This window comes from Artemia franciscana, chromosome 21 (assembly GCF_032884065.1).
Source record: "Artemia franciscana chromosome 21, ASM3288406v1, whole genome shotgun sequence".
Taxonomy (NCBI): Eukaryota; Metazoa; Arthropoda; class Branchiopoda; order Anostraca; family Artemiidae; genus Artemia; species Artemia franciscana.
The window spans coordinates 27,054,757-27,075,442 of record NC_088883.1 but is presented as its reverse complement, the minus strand read 5'-3'; the positions used below and the strand labels follow the sequence as shown (position 1 = coordinate 27,075,442).

Here is a 20,686-nt window from a genome sequence, read left to right as displayed (position 1 = left end):
TAATTTAAGCTGGTCCCGTCCCTGATACGCCTGCCAAATTTCATCGTTCTAACTTACCCAGAAGTGCCTAAAGTAGCAAAACCGGGACCGATAGACAGACAGACAGACAGACCGACAGACAGACCGACAGAATTGGAGATTGCTATATGACACTTGGTTAATACCAAGTGCCATAAAAAATGAATTATTTTTAACTTACGAACGGGTGATCGGATCTCAATCAAATTTGATATTTAGAAGGATATCGTGTCTCAAAGTTCTTATTTTAAATCCCGACCGGATCTTTGTGACATTGGGGGGAGTTTGGGGGGGACCTAAAATCATGAAAAACGCTTAGAGTGGAGGGGTCGTGATGAAACCCCGTGGAAAAAATAAGCAGAAGTCTTAGATACGTAATTGACATAATTGGAACGGATCCGCTCTATTTGGGGGAATTGGGGGGAGGGTTAATTCTGAAAAATTTAAAAAATTGGATTCGGAAAAATGAGGTATTTGTAACTTACGAACGGGTGATCAGATCTTAATGAAATTTGATATTTAGAAGGATCTTGTGCTTTAAAGTTCTTATTTTAAATTCCGACCAGATCCTGTGACATTGGGGAGAGTTGGAGGGGGAAAACGGAATTCTTGGAAAACGTGAAAATCGGAAACGTGGGGTATTTTTTATCTTACGAATAGCTGATCGGATCTTAATGAAACTTGATATATAGAAGGATCTTATGTCTCAGAACTCCATTTCCTCCATGGTTGGAGGAGGGAAATAGAAATCTTGGAAAACGCTTAGAGTGGAGAGATCGGGATGAAACTTGCGTGGAAGAATAAGCAAAAGTTCTAGATACGTGATTGACATAATTTGGGGGTTGACATAAGCTGGGGGGTGTTAATTTGGAAAAATTAGAAAAATTGAGGTATTTTTAACTTAAGGACAGGTGACCGGATCTTAATGAAATTTGAGATTTAGAAGGAATTCATGTCTCAGAGCTCTTGTTTCAAATCCCGACGAGATTTGTTGACATTGGGGGGAGAAGGAGGGGGAAATCGGAAATCTTGGTTTTAAAGTTGCTCCTTACTTTAATTTTTAAAAAAACTTGCTTTTTCATTTAATTTCTCGTTGTTTTTTTTAATCACGCTAGAAAATCCAGCGCTCCCTTTATGAAAAATTCTCTCCCCCTTGGAAAATTCCTCCATGGAAAGATTCTCTCCCATAAACCCCGACCCCCCCCCCCCTACCACAGAAAAAATCTCCCTGAAAACGTCAGTATACTTCCCAATAACATATACTATATATAAATAGTGGGCTAAGTTCATAACTTTCAGCCTTCTCCCCGGGGACTGTGGGGATCCAATGACATTTGGGAGAAAATTTGCGTCGGAGGGGGCCTAGTTGTCCTCCAATTTTTTGGTTATTTAAAAGGAGCGATATAACTTTTAATTTTCGTTAAAATGAGCTCTCTCGCGACATTCTTGGACCACCGGGTCGACACAATCACCCCTGGGGGAAAAAATTATATAAAATGCATCCGTGATATTTCTTCTGGCAAAAAATACAAAATTCCATATTTTGTGCAAAAAGGACCTCTGCAGTAGTGTATCCTATGACTTTTAGGGGGCGTTTCCCTTTTTTGAAAATAAGGTCAATTTTTGCTGGCTCATAACTTTTCATAAGTTCGACTAAACTTGATGAAATATATTTAAAATCAGCATATTCTGTTTCTTTTCATGTATATATTGTGTCAAAATTCTATTTTTTAGAGTTTCGGTTATTATTAAGCCTGGTCGCTCCTTATTACAGTTCGTTACCACGAACTGTTGGATACATACTGGACAAAACGAATCCAGGAGGAGCAGATAATTTGAAAATTTAGATTGTAACGATTGATGACGCCAAAATGGACCAAGCAAATTGAAACTGTTAGGTTAAGTAAAGTCTTTCAACTGGAATAAGGAGACCTTATTCCAGTTATTCCAGTTACCTGGAGTAAGGAGACCTTATTCCTTATAAGGAGACCTAAGGAGAATAAGGAAAAGCCTCAAAGGAGAAAGGAGGAAAACCTCAAAGAGGAAAACAATTTTTGGAAGGAAATTTGATTGCATTGATTCATAGCGAAAAAATTTTTAATTTTTTTCATTCATCCGCATTAAAATAAGGGGACACACAGGAGAAGGACCAAGGGAGTCTCAATGAAGAGAAATATATATTTTAAACTTTCCCTAATAACTACAATGATTTCTTCGAATGAATATCGGGTTACAACAACAATTGAACTATGAGTAAACTTACCCTTGTTACTATTACCTACTTGAAAATACACCTTCGGAATACCCCAACAATTGATTATGATCGAATAAGGTAAATAACGATTAATTTCTGCGCTCTGGATTAAAACAGAAAAAATGAAGAAAAATTGCATAAACGAAAGAAATTGCATAAATTTCTTGTTTCCTTTACCATTTTTCGATGACTCTGATAAAAATTGGAATACAACGACTATTAATTACGATTAATTAAGATAAATTACGATTAACGATTACGATCGGGGTTTAAACGAAAAGAAGATTCAGCAAATTGCTTAGAAGTATCCTTGTTATAACCTCCAGTTTGATATAATTAAATAAACATCGAAATACACCCGCAATTATGATCAGCTGTGATTCAATATAACGATCTGAATTAAAACGAAAAAACTTGACGAAATAATTTAAACTTACCCTTGTTACTATCACCATCTTAAGACAACTCCAATAAACATCGGAATAAACCAACAATTACTTTTCACAGTTGTATTCTATTTGCATATGACTTAATATGAGATCTTCATTGCCTAAACAGAGAAATTGTAGTAATTAATACGAATTATTGAAAAAAGAAAAGTTATAACCATATTTTACATTGTTTAGCGTAATGATTTCTAAGTCTCTGTGAAACCAATTTCAAAGCTTTAGCGGCAAGGCATTTGAATGACACATCTAAATTTGATTAAATTAAATTCAATTTGTTTGAAAAGTGTGGAATAGAATATATAATATTAGCCACCAAGCTCTTTGGAGAACGCACATCTAAAATAAACTAGAAATTCCAGCCTAATATGAGCAAGAAAACAAAATTCAAGTTAAGGTGAAAGAACATATCAGAGCATATGTTCTTAAAATAATTACCAAAAAAAACTGTTCATTAGCCGCACAGTCAAAGGGAGGATCAGTGGGGCAATACATGACTATTTACAATTCGATTCTCCAGAGGTGTACCGCCTCTTCTGATTCTCTCTTTGAGAACAGCCTTACAAATGGTTTCTCGCAACTATCTCAGACATGTGAAAATGTCAGATGCGACCTTTAGGCGTAACATCGACGATATAAATATATATATATATATATATATATATATATATATATATATATATATATATATATATATATATATATATATAGCCTATACATAGGTCGAACGTGATGTAAAAGTTACCTGTGACATCAAAAAATGAACTTTAGCAAGTTGAATCAGGATTTCAGGCCCTAGACCGGAAGAAAATTCTGAATATAATAAAGATGTTATTGGCAAGACCGTATCTGCAATTTTTGTCAGGGGGGGGGGTGTTACAAAAAACTCTACAAAAATCAGAAGAGATGCAGTTCAAGGGGATGTTTTCGATGCATTTTACCTCTTCAACGCTGTCACTTCTCTGCTGGTATGCAAATGAGTCTAACATGTTATACTTGAAATATGTCTGCAATATTTGGCGGCTGTCAAGGTACAGCATCCATATTACAGCGTAAATCAAAAAATCATTTCTTATAGGGAGGGAGATTTAGGGGTAAATTCATCCCACTCTCCCCATCCAAACTATAACTGAAGGACATCTCACTGAAATTTCGAAAATCCAGGCATCAAAATGTGCTTTTGAGGATTTACCCCGCCCCCACAAAGAAAGGTCCACCGTCTCTCCTCGCTAGTACTATAGTATGGCCTCCAATGAATCCAATGTATGTAATTTTGTATGGCCTCCAATGGGCCAATTCAAATGAAAATGAACCTTCAAATCAGTTATATGCCTTTTATTATTATTCTTTTTTTTAGACTGCATATGCCTTTATGAGCGAGTTTCCACGGTACGGCATTACGGAACTGGGACTGGGAGGACGGGACGGCATTACGGAGTCTGAAACTGGGAGGCTAAAAGGATGGATCTCAGTTTTTCTAAACCGATTGTCAATCTCAGAATAGTCACTTAATAAAATTTTGGCCATTTCAGTGCCAAAATTGTTGTTCCGCGCCATAAAATAGCATAAAATAGCATTTTGCTATCTTTGCACTAAAGTTTGACTCTTTCTATCAACTCTACTTTTTAAAACAGTAAAAACTTTAGCGTAAAGAGCAGGGCGTTGAAGAAGGAGAAGCCTCTTTCATATACGGGGTAATTTCTGTTCGTTTTAAGTTTTAATGTCGCTCCTTACTTTCAGTTAAAAAAACTGTTTTTTTATTTAATTTCTGAACGTTTTTTAGTTAATCCATCTTTTGATTTCGGCTCTCCGCAGATGAATAATTAAAGCGAAATTTGCATATTTATTTATTTGGCTAAATGGCTTTCCCATAGTTTTGATCGAATGATTTTGCGAAAAAAGGAGGGGAAGGAAGCCCAGTTGCTCTCCAATTTTTTGGGTACTTAAAAAGGCAACTAGAACTTTTAGTTTTTACGAACGTTTTCATTAGTAAAAGATATACGTAACTTACGAATTAGCTTACGTAACAAACTTCTATGTTCGTATATTTTTATTACGTATATGAGAAGGTTCGCCCACTCGTCAATACCTCGTCAATAAATCTTTGCATTAAAGCTTAAATTTTGTCCCCTGAATCACAAAGGTTGGAATAAATAAAATAGAATAAATAGTTGAAATTAGTAAAAATCCTTTAGCGTAAAGAGTGAGGTATTAGGAGGTGAACCCCTTATATGCGTAAAATTTTCTGTTCGTTTTAAGTTTTAATGCTACTCCATACTTCCAGTTGAAAAATTTTTTTCATATTTATTTTCTCATTGTTTTTTTTAAATAATGCTAGAAAATGCTGCGCCCCCTTTATGGAAATCTTCTTCCCCCATGACAAATTCCTCCATGGAAAATTTCCCCCATATAGCCACCTCTTCTCACCCCTCCCCCTCCCAACCAAAAAATCCCCCTGAAAACATCTCTAAATTTCCCAATAACCATTAATATATGCAAACACTGGTCAAAATTTGCAACTTGCAGCCCCTCCCACGGGGACTGTGGGGGAGTAAGTCGTCCCCAAAGACATAGTTATAAGGTTTTTCGACTATGATAAATAAAATGGCTATCTCAGAATTTTGATCCGACTACTTTAGGAAAAAAATGAGCGTGGGAGGGGGCCTAGGTGCCCTCCGATTTTATTGGTCACTTCAAAAGAGCACTAGAACTTTTCATTTCCGTTCGAATGAGCCCTCTCGCAAAATTCTAGGAGCACTGGGTTGATACGATCACCCCTGGGGAAAAGAAAAAAACAAGAAAAAAAACAAACAAACAAATAAACACGCATCCGTGATTTGCCTTCTGGCAAAAAATACAAAATTCCACATTTTTGTAGATAGGATCTTGGAACTTGTACAATAGGGTTCTCTTATACGCTGAATCTGATGGTGTGATTTTCATTAAGATTCTATGACTTTTAGGGGGTGTTTCACCCTATTTTCTAAAATAGGGCAGATTTTCTCAGGCTCGTAACTTTTGATAGGTAAGACTAAACTTGATGAAACTTATATATTTAAAATCAGCATTAAAATGCAATTCTTTTGATGTAACTATTGGTATCAAAATTCCGTTTTTTAGAGTTTTGGTTACTATTGAGCCGGGTCGCTCCTTACTTACAGTTCGTTACTACGAACTGTTTGAAAAGTCCAAAGAGCCTTTTGCCAGTATTTCAGCATCACCTGATTCAATACAACAGCAAAGAAATCGCTGATGAAGTGTTCTCTATCATCCTAAATATGACTATTTAAATTTTAATCAAAATTTCTTTCTTTGATCAAAAACTGGGCAATTCTTAATAAATAGCTTCTTACTTTAGGAACTGTATTTATTTGGAATCCTGATATAAAGTGGATGTGTTTGAAGTGTACATTTTTGATCCGATTTTTTTTTTTTTTTTTTTTTTTTTTTTGAATTTCAGTTACCATCAGCACGAGTCCCTCTGTAAAAGAGCTGTTGTCACGAACTCTTATACAGATCGGCTTAGGTTTGACTAGTAAACTAACTCCCTCTATGGAACTTTTCTGAGCATATTAATTCGCTTTTGTTGTTGTTATTAATTCGTTTTTGAAGACATGCCCAAAATTACCCTTTTTTTTATTTGGGCATTGCAAGATAACCTTGTAAATTATCTTAGAAAATTCATTTTCAAATATGGCAACACTGGCCCTACTCCAGCATTTAGTTTGAATATGAACTTTAAACGGATATAATTTATATTCAAGAGAGCTACAAGGAAATTACCATTCAATTTCGTCATTATGATAATCAATTACATAATTTTAGCTTATTAGACTAAATAACAAAGAGATAGTACTGTTTTATGTCTTTAAAACCAAGCAGGCTGGAGAAGGAGTGCACACCAGGGTATCAGCCCTAGATGGCCCCTAATTTCGTCACTTTAATTATCAATTCTATGTTCAAGCTCAATAGATTAGGAATGTTTTACGGAGGTTTTTCTTAGTATGCGTCTGATAATAGGTCGAACTGAAAGTGCCATGGACACATTGAATATAAAAATAAAAAAATTTCTTTTTCCCTGGACCTGTGTTTTGTCTTTTCTTGCCTAAGAGCCACAATTTTAAAAACATCGCGATTTCCTTAGATTTGAAGCCAATTTTTAGCTTAATTCTTGCCTATTTTTTACCCACGTTTCTTTTTCAAATTTAAGGTCTGCTATAACTAAAACTGCATAACTGCTTGAGGAAATCTCCTCATGAAGAATTGAATTCCATTTTTTTTTTTTTTTTTTTTTTTTTTTTTTTTACGATATATATGGCCAGTTTCCACTTAACTCGATCTGCAAAAAAAAATTAAGATGTGCTAGAAGTTTGTTTATAATGTGAGTTGTTCATATTTTTTTTTCTTCTTCTTCGTGTGTTTAGTTGTCGGTTTTTTTTGTGTGTTATTTTTTAAGAACAATTTTATTTGTTTTTTCGTTTCTTTTCGGGTTTTTTTCCGTTGAGAAAAGCTCCCGGACGTGGGGCCCAAAATATTCGGAATATTTTTTAATTAAAGTGTTGTTTTGTTTTATTTTTTGTTCATTACTTTGTTGAAATTAAAACGCATTTTTTCTTGCTTAATTTTTCGTAAATGGAAAAGCAGTGTGGTCTAAGAAATTATTCAAAACAACCAGACTTATTTTCACTGTCCTCGATATTTTGACAGAAACCACAAAGGCGATGATACTTTTAAGTAGATACCCATTAGCCATTCAAACCACCCATTAACTCATTCAAAGAACCAATAACCAGATTGTATTTTCGCTGTCCTCGGTACTTGAATAGTAACCAAAAAGGCGATGGTACTTTTCCGTAGATACCTAAGCCCATTTAACAACCCACTAGCCCATTTAAACAATCCATCAACCCGTTCAAACAACCAGATTTTATTTTCACTATCCTCTCCGCTTTAACAGTAACCACGAAGGCGATTGCATTTTTCCACGGATAGTTAAAAGTCCATTCAATAACCTATTAGCATATTCAATTCAAACAGCCCATTAATCCATTCAAACAACCCATTAACTCATTCAAACAACCATATTTTATTTTCACTATCCTCGGAACTTTAACAGTAACCAAAAAGGCGACGGTATTTTTCCGTAAATAGCTAAGCCCATTTAACAACCCATTAGCCCATTTGAACAATCCATCAACCCGTTCAAACAACCAGATTTTATTTTCACTATCCTCTCCGCTTTAACAGTAACCACGAAGGCGATTGCATTTTTCCACGGATAGTTAAAAGTCCATTCAATAACCTATTAGCATATTCAATTCAAACAACCCATTAATCCATTCAAACAACCCATTAACTCATTCAAACAACCATATTTTATTTTCACTATCCTCGGAACTTTAACAGTAACCAAAAAGGCGACGGTATTTTTCCGTAGATAGCTAAGCCCATTTAACAACCCATTAGCCCATTTGAACAATCCATCAACCCGTTCAAACAACCAGATTTTATTTTCACTATCCTCTGCGCTTTAACAGTAACCACGAAGGCGATTGCATTTTTCCACGGATAATTAAAAGTCCATTCAATAACCTATTAGCATATTCAATTCAAACAACCCATTAACCCATTCAAACAACCCATTAACTCATTCAAACAACCATATTTTATTTTCACTATCCTCGGAACTTTAACAGTAACCAAAAAGGCGACGGTATTTTTCCGTAGATAGCTAAGCACATTTAACAACCCATTAGCCCATTTAAACAATCCATCAACCCGTTCAAACAACCAGATTTTATTTTCACTATCCTCTGCGCTTTAACAGTAACCACGAAGGCGACTGCATTTTTCCACGGATAGTTAAAAGTCCATTCAATAACCTATTAGCATATTCAATTCAAACAACCCATTAACCCATTCAAACAACCCATTAACTCATTCAAACAACCATATTTTATTTTCACTATCCTCGGAACTTTAACAGTAACCAAAAAGGCGACGGTATTTTTCCGTAGATAGCTAAGCCCATTTAACAACCCATTACCCCATTTGAACAATCCATCAACCCGTTCAAACAACCAGATTTTAATATCCCGATCCTCGGCACTTTAACAGTAACCAACAAGAGCTAAGGGATCATATGGCACTTGTGACGAGGCAAGAAGAGCTAAGAGCCAAGAGCTCATATGGTATGAGCTCTAACAAAATTCTAAGAATCAATAGATTGACTTAAAAGGAAAATCAGAGCCTTAATGCCGATCAGGATTTAAACTAAGAGCTCTGAGTCACAATGTCCTTCTAAATATCAAAATTCATTAAGATCCGATGACCCACTCGTAAGTTATAAATACTTAATTTTTTCTAATTTTTCCTCTCCCTTTAGCCCCCCCCCCCTAGTTGGTTGAATCTGGAAAAACGACTTTATCAAGTCAATTTGTGCAGCTCCCTGAACGCCTACCAATTTTCATCGTCCTAGCACGTCCAGAAGCACTAAACTGCACGTCTAACTAGCACGTCCACTCCCCCCAGCTCCCTCAAAGAGAGTGAATCCAGTACGGTTACGTCAATCACGTATCAAGGACATTTGCTGATTCTATCCACCAAGCTTCATCCCGATTCCTCCACTCCAAGTGTTTTCCAAGATTTTCCCCTCTAACTCCCCCTAATGTCAAAAGATCTGGTCGGGATTTGAAATAAGAGCTCTGAGACGTGAATTCCTTCTAAATATCAAATTCATTAAGATCCGATCACCTATTCGTAAGATAAAAAACACCCCAATTTTCACGTTTTCCAAGAATTCCGGTTTCCCCCTCCAACTCCCCCTAATGTCACAGGATCTGGTCAGAATTTAAAATTAGAGCTTTAAAGGACAAGATCCTTCTAAATATCAAATTTCAATAAGATCTGGTCACCCTTTCGTAAGTTAAACATACCTCAATTTTCAAAATTACCCCCCCCCCCAATTCCACCAAAGAGAGCAGATCAGGTCCGGTTATGTCAGTCACGTATCTTAGACAGGTTTTTATTCTTCCCATCCAGTTTCATCCTGATCTCTCCACTTTGAAGTATTTTCTAAGATTTCCGGTCCCCCCAAACTGCCCCCCCCCAATGACCCTGGATGCGGTTGAGATTTAAAATAATAGATCTGATTTGCGAGGTCCTCCTAAATATGAAGTTTCATGAAGATCCGATCACTCCTTCGTAACTTAAAAATATGTCATTTTTCTAATTTTTCAGAATCAAACCACCCCCCCCCCCCAATAGAGCGGGTCCGTTCCAATTATGTAAATCACGTATCTAAGACTTCTGCTTATTTTTCGCACCAAGTTTCATCCCGGTCCCTCAAATCTAAGCGTTTTCGATGATTTTAGGTTCCCCCACCCCAAATTCCCCCCAATGTCACCAGATCCGGTCGGGATTTAAAATAAGAGCTTTGAGACACGATATCCTTCTAAATATCAAATTTCAATGAGATCCGATCACCCGTTCGTAAGCTAAAAATACCTCATTTTTTTCTACGTCTTCAGAATTCACCCTCCCCCCAACTACCCAAAAAGAGAGTGGATCCGTTCCGATTATGTCAATCATATATCTAGGACTTGTGCTTATTTTTCCCACCAAGTTTCATCCCGATCCCTCCACTCTAAGTCTTTTCCAAGATTTTAGGTTTCCCCCTGCCAACTCCATCCAATGTCACAAGATCCTGTCGGGATTTAAAAGAATAGCTCTGAGACACGATATCCTTCTAAATATCAAATTTCATTGAGATCCTATCACCCGTTCGTAAGTTAAAAATACCTCATTTTTCTAATTTTCAGAATTACCCCCCCCCCCCCCCCCCCCAAACTACCCCAAAGAGAGCGGATCCGCTGCCGTTATGTCAATCATGTATCTAGGACCTGTGCTTATTTTTCACACCAAGTTTCATCCCGATCCCTCCACTCTAAGTGTTTTCCAAGATTTTAGGTTTCCCCCTCCCAACTCCCCCCCCCCAATGTCAGCAGATCTGGTCGGGATTTAAAATAACAGCACTGAGACACGATATCTTTCCAAACATCGAATTTCATTAAGATCTGATCAACCGTTCGTAAGTTAAAAATACTTCAATTTTTCTATTTTTTCGAATTAACGGGCCCCCCACTCCTTCCCAGATGTTGAAATAGAGAAAACGACTATTTCTAATTTAATCTGGTCTGGTCCCTGATACGCCTGCCAAATTTCATCGTCCTAGCTTACCTGGAAGTGCCTAAAGTAGCAAAACCGCCCACTTTCATATACGGAGTAATTTCTGTTCGTTTTAAGTTTTAATGCCACTCCTTAATTTCCGTTACAAAAACTTGTATTTTTTATTTAATTTCTGGACGTTTTTGAATTAATGCATGTTTTGATCTTGGCTCATAGTTTGCCGCGCATAAATAATTAAAACAAAATTTGTATATTAATTAATTGCAATTAATCGGCAGATTTTGAGAAAAAAGAAGCGAATGAGGAGGCCTAGTTGCCCTCCAAGTTTTTGATTACTTAAAAAAGCAACTAGAACTTTTAATTTTTTAAAAACATTTTCATTGGTAAAAAATATACGTAACTTACGAATTAACTTACGTAACGAACTTCTATATTCGTATGTTTTTATTGCGTATAAGAGGGGGTTCAACCCTCGTCGATACATCGCTCTTTACACTAAGGCTTAGATTGTGTCCCAATTCCTTAAGAATGACCTCTGAATCAAAAAGGCCGTAGAATAAATAGTTGAAATTACTAAAAATACTTTAGCGTAAAGAGTGAGGTATAAGGAGGAGGTAAACCCCTCATATGCGTAATAATTTTTGTTCGTTTTAAGTTTTAATGCTGCTCCTTACTTTCAGTGGAAAAAACTTTTCATATTTTTTTTCATTGTTTTTTCAAATAAAGCTAGAAAATCCTTCGCCCCCTTCATTGAAATTCTCTTCCCCCATGAGAAGTATGTCCGTGGAAATATCCTCCCACGTAACCCCCCCTCAACTCTCCACCCTAAACCAAAAAAAAAATCCCGTTGAAAACGTCTGTACACTTCCCAGTAACCATTACTATATGTAAACACAGGTCAAAGTTTTCAACTTGCAGCCCCTCCCACGGGGACTGCGGGAGAATAAGTCGTCCCTAAAGACATAGTTATTGTTTTTCGACTATGGTAAATAAATGCCTAGATGCCCTCCAATTTTTTTGATCACTTAAAAAGGGCACTAGAACTTTTAATTTCCGTTAGAATGGAGGCCTCTCGCAAGATTCTAGGACCACTCAGTCGATACGATAACCCCTGGGAAAAAACAAAAACAAAAAAACAAACAAACAAATAAACACGCATCCGCGATCTGTCTTCTGGCCGAAAATGCGAAATTCAACATTTTTGTAGATAGGAGCTTGAAACTTCTACAATAAGGTACGCTGAATCTGATGGTGTGATTTTCATTAAGATTGTGTGACTATTAGGGGGTGTTTCCTCCTATTTTCTAAAATGAGGCAAATTTTCTCAGGCTCGTAACTTTTGATGGGTATAACTGATCTTGATGAAACTTGTATATTTAAAATCAGCATATAATGCGATTCTTTTGATGTAACTATTGGTATCAAAATTCCATTTTTTTAGAGTTTCGGTTACTGTTGAGCCGGGTCGCTCCTTACTACAGTTCGTTACCACGAATTGTTTGGCCAAGTGCCACAAAAAGGCGAAAAAAGGCATAAAGCCATAAAAAGGCATAAAAGCCCATTGAACAACCCAGTAGCACATTCAAATCAAACAACCAATTAGCCTATTCAAACAACCATATTTTATTTTCACTATTCTCGTTACTTTAACAATAACCAAAAAGACGATGGTACTTTTCCGTAGATCCCTAAAAGCTTATTCAATGACAAATTAGCCAGTTCAAACAACCCATTAAGCCATTCAAACAACCATATTTTATTTACACTATCCTCGGCGCTTTAATAGTAATCATAAAGGCGATGCTACTTTTCCGTATCAAACAGTTCGTGGTAACGAACTGTAGTAAGGAGCGACCCGGCTCAATAGTAACCAAAACTCTAAAAAATGGAATTTTGATACCAATAGCTACATCAAAAGAATCGCATTTTAATGCTTGATTTTAAATATATAAGTTTCATCAAGTTTAGTCTTACCCATCAAAACTTACGAGCCTGAGAAAATTTGCGTTATTTAGAAAATAGGAGGAGACACCCCCCCTAAAAGTCATAGAATCTTAACGAAAATCACACCATCAGATTCAGCGTATCAGAGAACCCGACTGTAGAAGTTTCAAGCTCCTATCTACAAAAATGTGGAATTTTGCATTTTTTTTGCGAGAAGGCAGATCACGGATGCGTGTTTATTTGTTTTTTTGTTTTTTTGTTGTTTTTTTTCCCCAGGGGTGATCGTATCGACCCATTTACCGTAGAATGTTGCAAGAGGGCTCATTCTAACGGAAATGAAAAGTTCTAGTGCCCTTTTTAAGTGACCAAAAAAAGTCAGTGATCAGCCTTCAGTCTTCCCTCAACTGGGAAAGCCGTCCTAGCCGAGTGGGTTAATGCACTGGATTTAGGTTTGTTTGTCCGAGAAGGTGGGGGTTCAAATCCTAGCGGACCCAATTATTTGGTTTGGGACGGGGGTCAGTGGCGTGACTCTGTAAGGTCAGCCAGAGTCAACCCAGCTCTAAATGGGTAGCCGAAGAAATCTGGGGAAGTTCAACAGGAAGGGTGTGCAAAAGCACAGGATGGCTGGCCCCCATCCCCCCATTGCACTTCCTGGCTGAAGGGCCTAGAGACGGAGATCAGCAACGCCGGCTCGGACCTTAAGGGTCTAGTGCCGCATCCTTTATCTTTTTACCTTTAACCTCAGGTAGGCAGCTGCATTGATGTCCTCCCACTTTGGGATGAGACTCCTCTGGTGGGCTGTTCTGTCATCTTGATACATTCTACGGAGCATTTTCTTTCGTCTTCCTAGGTGAGTGGTACCATCCGCTCACCAGTTTAGGAGAACTTTTGAAAGTCTATCATCTGGCATGCGGTGGATAAGTCCAAGATATTGTCATTTTGTTATTGCAGATTGACAAAATAAAACGAGATGTTTCGTCAGGAGGGGATAAAGGAGGAGTACTGGTCAACGCTCCTTTCCACTTACACTGTTTCTAAAGGGGGTTCGGTATTTGCGTATTAATCAGAACACACTCAAAATATGATGAAAATATAATACTTTATCAGGAAAATTGTAACCTAACCTAACCTTTCAATCATGGCCAATTGTTACACTTCCAAAAATGTTCCTTCTCGTAAGAGTATAAAGTCATGTTGTGTCCATTGATGCACTTTTTTTTTTTTTTTTTTTTTTTTTTGTGGGTAACAACCTCTTATCCTAGAAAAATTATAATTGCCTCTTTTTCAGTCTTTGGCAAATCGCAAATCTTCATTTCAAAATCCATGTTGAGACAATATCTTCTACCACTGTGTGTAGCAAACTAAATTGAGTTTTTTCTTTGTGGCTATGAAACCGGATTTTCTCATGAAATGTAACTGCATCGTAGTTTGTTTCACGAAAGAACCTAACTTCACTTATTGAGTGTGTTCTGAATAATAAACAAGTACCAGGGGTTCTTCGGACTAATCCTGTTTTAGCGGGGTGCCCCTTTCATTTTGTGTATGTAACTATAAAAGTACTATTATTTAATACACTTAAAATATTTCTGCAAGAGAAGAGCTGTCGGCCTGCAGCACCCATATTGCAAGGATAGACCAGAAGCGTTCCTCGGAAGGTAAGGCTAGGATAGAAAATCAGCGCGTCCCCCTTCTCCCATCGCACTTAACTGAAAGAAGCCACAAAGAGAGCATAAAAACTCTGGTCTCGGAATGGGGTTTTTGAGGGTTCAGTCCCAAAAATAAGAAAAGGGTTTTGAAGTTTGTAGATGAAGCGAGGTGGAGGAAGAATGTTCGTGGGCGTGTCCACCTCAAAGGGCAAGAATCATTATTGCAGAGTGGGAATGTTAGGATTTTATTACCACTTTCTCACACAATTAAAAAGCTACAAAACCTCTAGCACTTTTCTATTATCTAATTACTAAAGCTGCTTTTCTTCATTCCCTACCCCCCTCCCATGAATAGATGAACCAAAACCTCGGTTATCATCCTACTCATCAGTCTCTAGGCTTAACCAATAAAACTATGGGAACTTGCCCCCCCCCCTGAACAATATGGGTACAGGTTCGTTTGTTTCTTTTTTTGCAGAAAAATGTGCAATTGGCAACCGTGTCTTGTTGTGACTCAGGTGTCTGTGAGGTAGCTTAATTAACTAGCGGAAGTAATCAGGGCGGAATGTTCAACCAAGCATAGAAACAAACAAAATAATTGTGACGTATCCCCTATTGTCCAAATACTGTCATTCTTCCAAAAAAAATTATTTGTTTTTTGGCTGTATTACTTATCGCTTGATTATTTGCGTAGCTTATCTAATTTTTTCAGTTACTTTATTCAGTTACATCTCATATATAAAAAAACACCTGCTCACCAACTTCTTCTTGCCTAAATGGTGCCGTAGGTGTACACACGTTGGATTCTGGAGGGGGGGGGTCGTGGAATATTTCTGAGAGCGAGTGAAGGTGAATTGAGAAGTGTGTTTAGGGCGCAATTTCTCTCGATTTTGCTGAAGGAGGCTCTTCAGTCAAATTTTTGTGAGGTTAGAGACCACCCCCAACCCCTGTAATCTAACAATTAGGTAATCGCTAATTTATTTGCCGCTTTAGTTCCAAGTTTAAAGTTTATTTTAAAACATCAAAAACCTACTGTTGACATATTTCCTAACGTACCAATGCAGTTATTTTGACCTGGAAGGCTATAAACCCAATTTGCCAGAAAAAAGATGATTCTTGCAGAAACTGAATTGGGATGAATTAAGCTTTATCCCATTTCCAAAGATATGTCTATAGCGATCAAATTTTCTAGGCTGCACACTTGAAAGCATTTATCCTTGTTGCAGGTACCACCTCATCTCTAAGTAAGCTCCAGATCCAGCCCCAGTGGCGTAATTTCGTCAAAATCCTTGGGGGGGGGGTAGCCAATTTTCACAAATCAAGTGAAAATGACAGAGAAAAGAGAAAAATGAGCCAAATAGTACCATAAAGGCAAAGATATACTAAAGAAAACTGACCTGTTTCTCTGGAAGCTTGAATTATGCAGGCTTATTTTTTGCAAGATTTTTGAAGAAACAAAATTTCAGCGAGGGATGAAGACTCAAAAGGAGGAGAGAGGACTGGAGTCTGGGGGAATTGGCTTCCTCTGCCCCATATTAAATCATGCCCCTGCCCAGCCCACAAACTGGACTCCCCCCGTCCTAAGGATCAGCCTGGCCTTTAGACTGCGTAGAGTCTTCCAGCACAAGTGGATTGTGTGACTTCAGTCCCTCATTTACTGGGAGGGCAATACACATAGAAACTCCTTTCAGGTTTAATAAGACTCTTGGCAAGCTTAATAATTTGCAAAAAAGACCTAAAAACAAAAGCTTCATCAAATAATTATGGAGGTTTGCAGTGCACTAGCAATAAGAGCATCAATATCAAGGGGGTATCCAGGATTTTGTTCGGAGATAGTTATTTTTTAGAAGGGGATACAAAAAAAAAATACATAAAAAAATTGTTTATATGCATTTTTGTTACGGTTTTGCGAGTCTGACAAAATTACAGGGGGGATCAAATACCATTATCCCGCTCCGAATACAACCTTGATCAATGTGCTCTTAGGACTTTAGTTTTAAGTCTACTTAAATTTCTAAATCGCTCTACAACTTTTGAAATTATGCTCTGCTAACAGATATCTGTATCCAACTTGAGGTATATCTCGGGTTTATTTTATAAGACTTACTTTCGCTGAGTAGCCATATCGAGAGCTAAGAGTACTTATTAAACGACCCGTAATTTGATTTTTGTTGGTAGGGAGCAGAAAGAGAGCTATTTTGAATGTTATTTTGGATAGTTTGTTATGACTGAGGGTAGTAGGGAGGAAGAGCCTGGTAAGGGTAGTAGGGAAATGAAGTGACAGGAAGTAGGGTGGTGGGGAGGGGTTTCGTGTGGGTGTGTCATGGAAGTGCTATTTTTAAAAGAGTAGTTTGTTTCTTGGCTCTTTTGATCTTTTTTTCTTCTTTTTTTTATCAATTATCATTATATTAGATTTGATGAAACTGATAATGCTCTACGGTACCAAAAATGTCACTTTTTTCGAAAGCATAGCGTTTTGATTTTATAAACAATTGTTTTTCTATTTGTGTATAAAGAAACCTAAAGCTAAATAAGCCCATAGTTTGCAATTCTAGGTCAAACGTACAGACAGACGCAGCAAAAAAAGATAAGATTGGTAAGAAAAGGCTGTTTTTGATTGACCAGTCAGACCATCTTGACTAGTCTTTCAAAACAAGCACCTTTTGAATAGATGATGTTAAAATTCAGCCTACTGACTAAAATTTATACGAAGCTCATCTTGATTAGACTGTACCAAAGTTCTTTTTGACAAACCAAAGAGAGGCATAGTTTTTTGCTAACTGCAAAAACCCTAATCTTGCTTCCAATGATATGCAGCCGATCATTGATAAATATGCTGACGAGCTAAGAAACTCTGAAAGCTACTTGGGGAGCACCATTACCTACTTTCACACATTAGAAAAGAAAAAATCAATTTTTCTATGAGCTAAGACGTTCTTTTTTCTGTATATTCACAAACGTTGCAACGCGCTCAATAAACTCTTTATCTTTGCTAATGCCACCGAACTTTATTGCCAAGGCAAGAAGAAATTTTTTTATCGAAAGCATAAGGAGAGTCTAACTCAGTGATGACAGGCATCCGACAAGGTTACGCCACCGCCCCCCAGGCTCTTCAACTGTATGATCGACTGATAAGTCGATCACATTAGACAGTTTGATAGGTTTGACTAGTATTCCAAAACAAGTGCCTTTTGCATAGCTGATGTTAAAATTCAGCATATAGCCTGAAATTAATGTACTCATCTTCATCAGCTTGTACAGACCCTCTTTACGATATTCCAAAGCGATGGATAGTTTTTTGTTGTCTGCAGAAACCCTAATTTTGTTTCAAATGACACGAAGCAGATCATTGATGAATATGCTGACGATTCAAGAAAACGTCGGAAGTTCCTTGGGGAACACCACTGTCAACTCTCACACCTCAGAAAAGAAAACCAACAACTTTCTCAATGAGTTAATACGGTCTGTTTTCTATATATTCCCAAAAAATACAACAAGCTCAACATACTGTTCATCTATACTAATATCACCAAATTTTATTGCGGAGGCAAGAGGGAAAACTTTGTCAAAAGCATAAGAAACATCTAACTCAGGCACCCAGCAAGGTTGTGCCTCCACTCCTGAGCTCTTCAACTGCGGAATCGCCTCCGTCATGAGTTCCTTCAATTCGGTCTTCAGTCTGGAGGCCGGATACTTTCTGACACTGACTTCGCCGATGACACACCCTAGTCATGGGCACCATCGAAAAAGTCAAAGAAGCCTAATAGATATGGTTGAAGCCATCACTCTGTCGAGGGATTGTTCGATCACAAATGAGCGTACATCTCGAACAGCCAAAGCGTCAGTAGTTATTCGGAAGCAGAGCAACATCAGGCGAAAACCAAACATAAGCCACCATACAAAAATGCGCATCTACAATGTGTAAGTCAGCACCATGCTACTACATGGAGCGTATATGTGTATATCTATGCTATGCATATTATCATATGTTCGGCATGTCCTATATAAGCTCAATTATTGGGCGTCTTGGTATTCGTTTGTCAAGTGCCTCTTTACTTTTATAAATCAAGCTTCGAACTCAAATTAAACACACCTAGGGTAAATACAAATAATGGTCGAATCTTTCTTTTATCGTTTTTAATCATTCTTATTTTACACTAAACCTCCACTGAAAGATAAATCACTTCTTTCCCCAAATGCCATTATGAATTAATCCTAGCACTACCCAGACAACTTCACTTCCGATTTACCTAAAACTGATAATCTAAAATATATACCAAATTAAGAAAATTAGAATCATATATAAACATTATAAAACACCTTATTTCTAATACACCTGGGATGTAAATGACATCCTAAAGCGTTTTATACTTCGACCCTACAAAAATACTGTGTTGATCGTTTTGTATTTTCAGTAAAGTTCTAGTTTTTCAAAATTTTACAGTTCCAGTTTTTCAAAATTTTAAAGTACTACTTTTTCAAAATTCTACAGTGCTAGTTTTTCAAATGTTCGTTATAAATTTAGACTGTGCTCTTTATTTCCATTAGAAAATTAGAATTATCTAAAGTCCCTATGAAAACCGAGCTATTTTGAAAAATAAAAATTATGTACACGCACAATAACAATACTATGTTGTCAGTGGTTTTAAATAATAGGACAATTAGAGGTAATACTGTGTTATCAGTTTTTGATTTAATCTTTGTGGTAAGGGAGTGAGGTAATCTGTGAGGTAATCGTTGTGGATGGGAGTGATATGTGTATACTGTCAGTCCTGAGATACTTTGTTTAGTCAAAACTGATTTTATTTTTAATTTTTATTTTATTTTTATTTTTTTGTCAGTGGGCTAATTATTTCTCTTCGTATATCTTTCAAAATTTTAAGAAGAATTTTATCATGTCTTTTTGCCTCCATACAGGGGTCTGGTTATTATTCTTCATCCTTATATTAAAGTCCAAGGCAGAATTTATAAGGTCTTTTTGCCTCTTTTGGTCCTTGGGTACTTTTGGGTACCTTTTGGGACTTAATTTTCATAGCCAATTCTCAAAAAAAGTCGCTTCATTACTCTTCACGCTTCTTTCAAAACCTTAGGCAGAATTCCAGCAGACCTTTTCGCCTCCTGTGTCCTTATGGTCCTTAGCTTTGGGTTCTTATGGTCCGTAGCTTTGGGTCCTTATGGTCCTTTTGGCCCCTTTTAGGTCCTTTTGGGATTTAATTATCATAGCTACTTCTCAACATCAGATTTACTTATGTCGATTGCCAGCGTGTAATTGTGAATTACATATTCAGGCTCAGATAGTCAATTAACAAATCTTTGGGGGGGGGGGGGTCAAAATACGTTTTTCAATATACTGAAGGTTAGCAACTGGTTTTGTATTAAATCAGGAGTTAAGCAGGGTTGTGTTCTATCCCCCTTTATATGGATCATTTTGATGGACTTCGTCTTAAGGAGCACAGGAAAGGCAATTGGAGACCATGGAATCAAATGGGGAGGAAGAACGCTCCTGGACTTAGATTATACTGATGATTTAAGCATATTAGATGAAAGTGTGAGCAAAATGAATGAAATTTTTGAGGTTTTACGAGTTCAGGGTGCTAAAATAGGCTTGAAAATTAATCTTAAGAAGACTAAGTCACTAAGGCTAGGTATAAGTGAAGATGAACAGGTGACATTAGGTAACGAAAAGATTGATCAGGTTGGGAGCTTCGATTACCTTGGTAGTATTATTAGTAAAGATGGCGGGAGCAGTGAAGATGTTAAAAGTAGAATAGCTAAAGCTCAGGGTGTTTTTTCACAGTTAAAAAAAGTTTGGAAGAATAGAAAGATAAGCCTACAAACCAAGATTAGAATATTGGAAGCTACAGTGATGACAGTGGTCAAATATGGCTCTGAAGCATGGGCACTCCGAAAAGCAAATGAAAATTTACTAGATGTTTTCCAGAGAAATTGCCCGAGGAATTTTACAGAGGAATTGCCTACGGATTGTTCTGGGTACCCGGCTGACTGACCGTATTTCAAACAGTAGGTTGTACGAAAAGTGTGGTTCAATCCCGCTTTCTGGGGCTATAATGAAAGAAAGGTTGAGATGGCTAGGCCACGTTCTACGGATGAAGGATGACAGATTACCGAAGAGTGTCCTTTTTGGCCAACCGTCTGGGGCTACACGGAAAGCAGGTCGTCCTTGTCTGGGT

At 37.2% G+C, this 20,686-nt stretch overlaps 1 protein-coding gene across 1 annotated transcript in view; it reads right to left on the bottom strand.

Moving 5' to 3' along the window:
* Positions 1 to 20,686, bottom strand: part of LOC136040632 (myosin-VIIa-like) — a 204,668-nt gene that overhangs the window by 153,120 nt on the left and 30,862 nt on the right. Inside the window, exon 2 of the mRNA XM_065724911.1 lies at positions 2,710 to 2,822. Within this exon, the coding sequence (XP_065580983.1) occupies positions 2,710 to 2,727 (18 nt within the window). The 5' untranslated portion in view covers positions 2,728 to 2,822. The remainder of the gene's footprint in view (positions 1 to 2,709; positions 2,823 to 20,686) is intronic.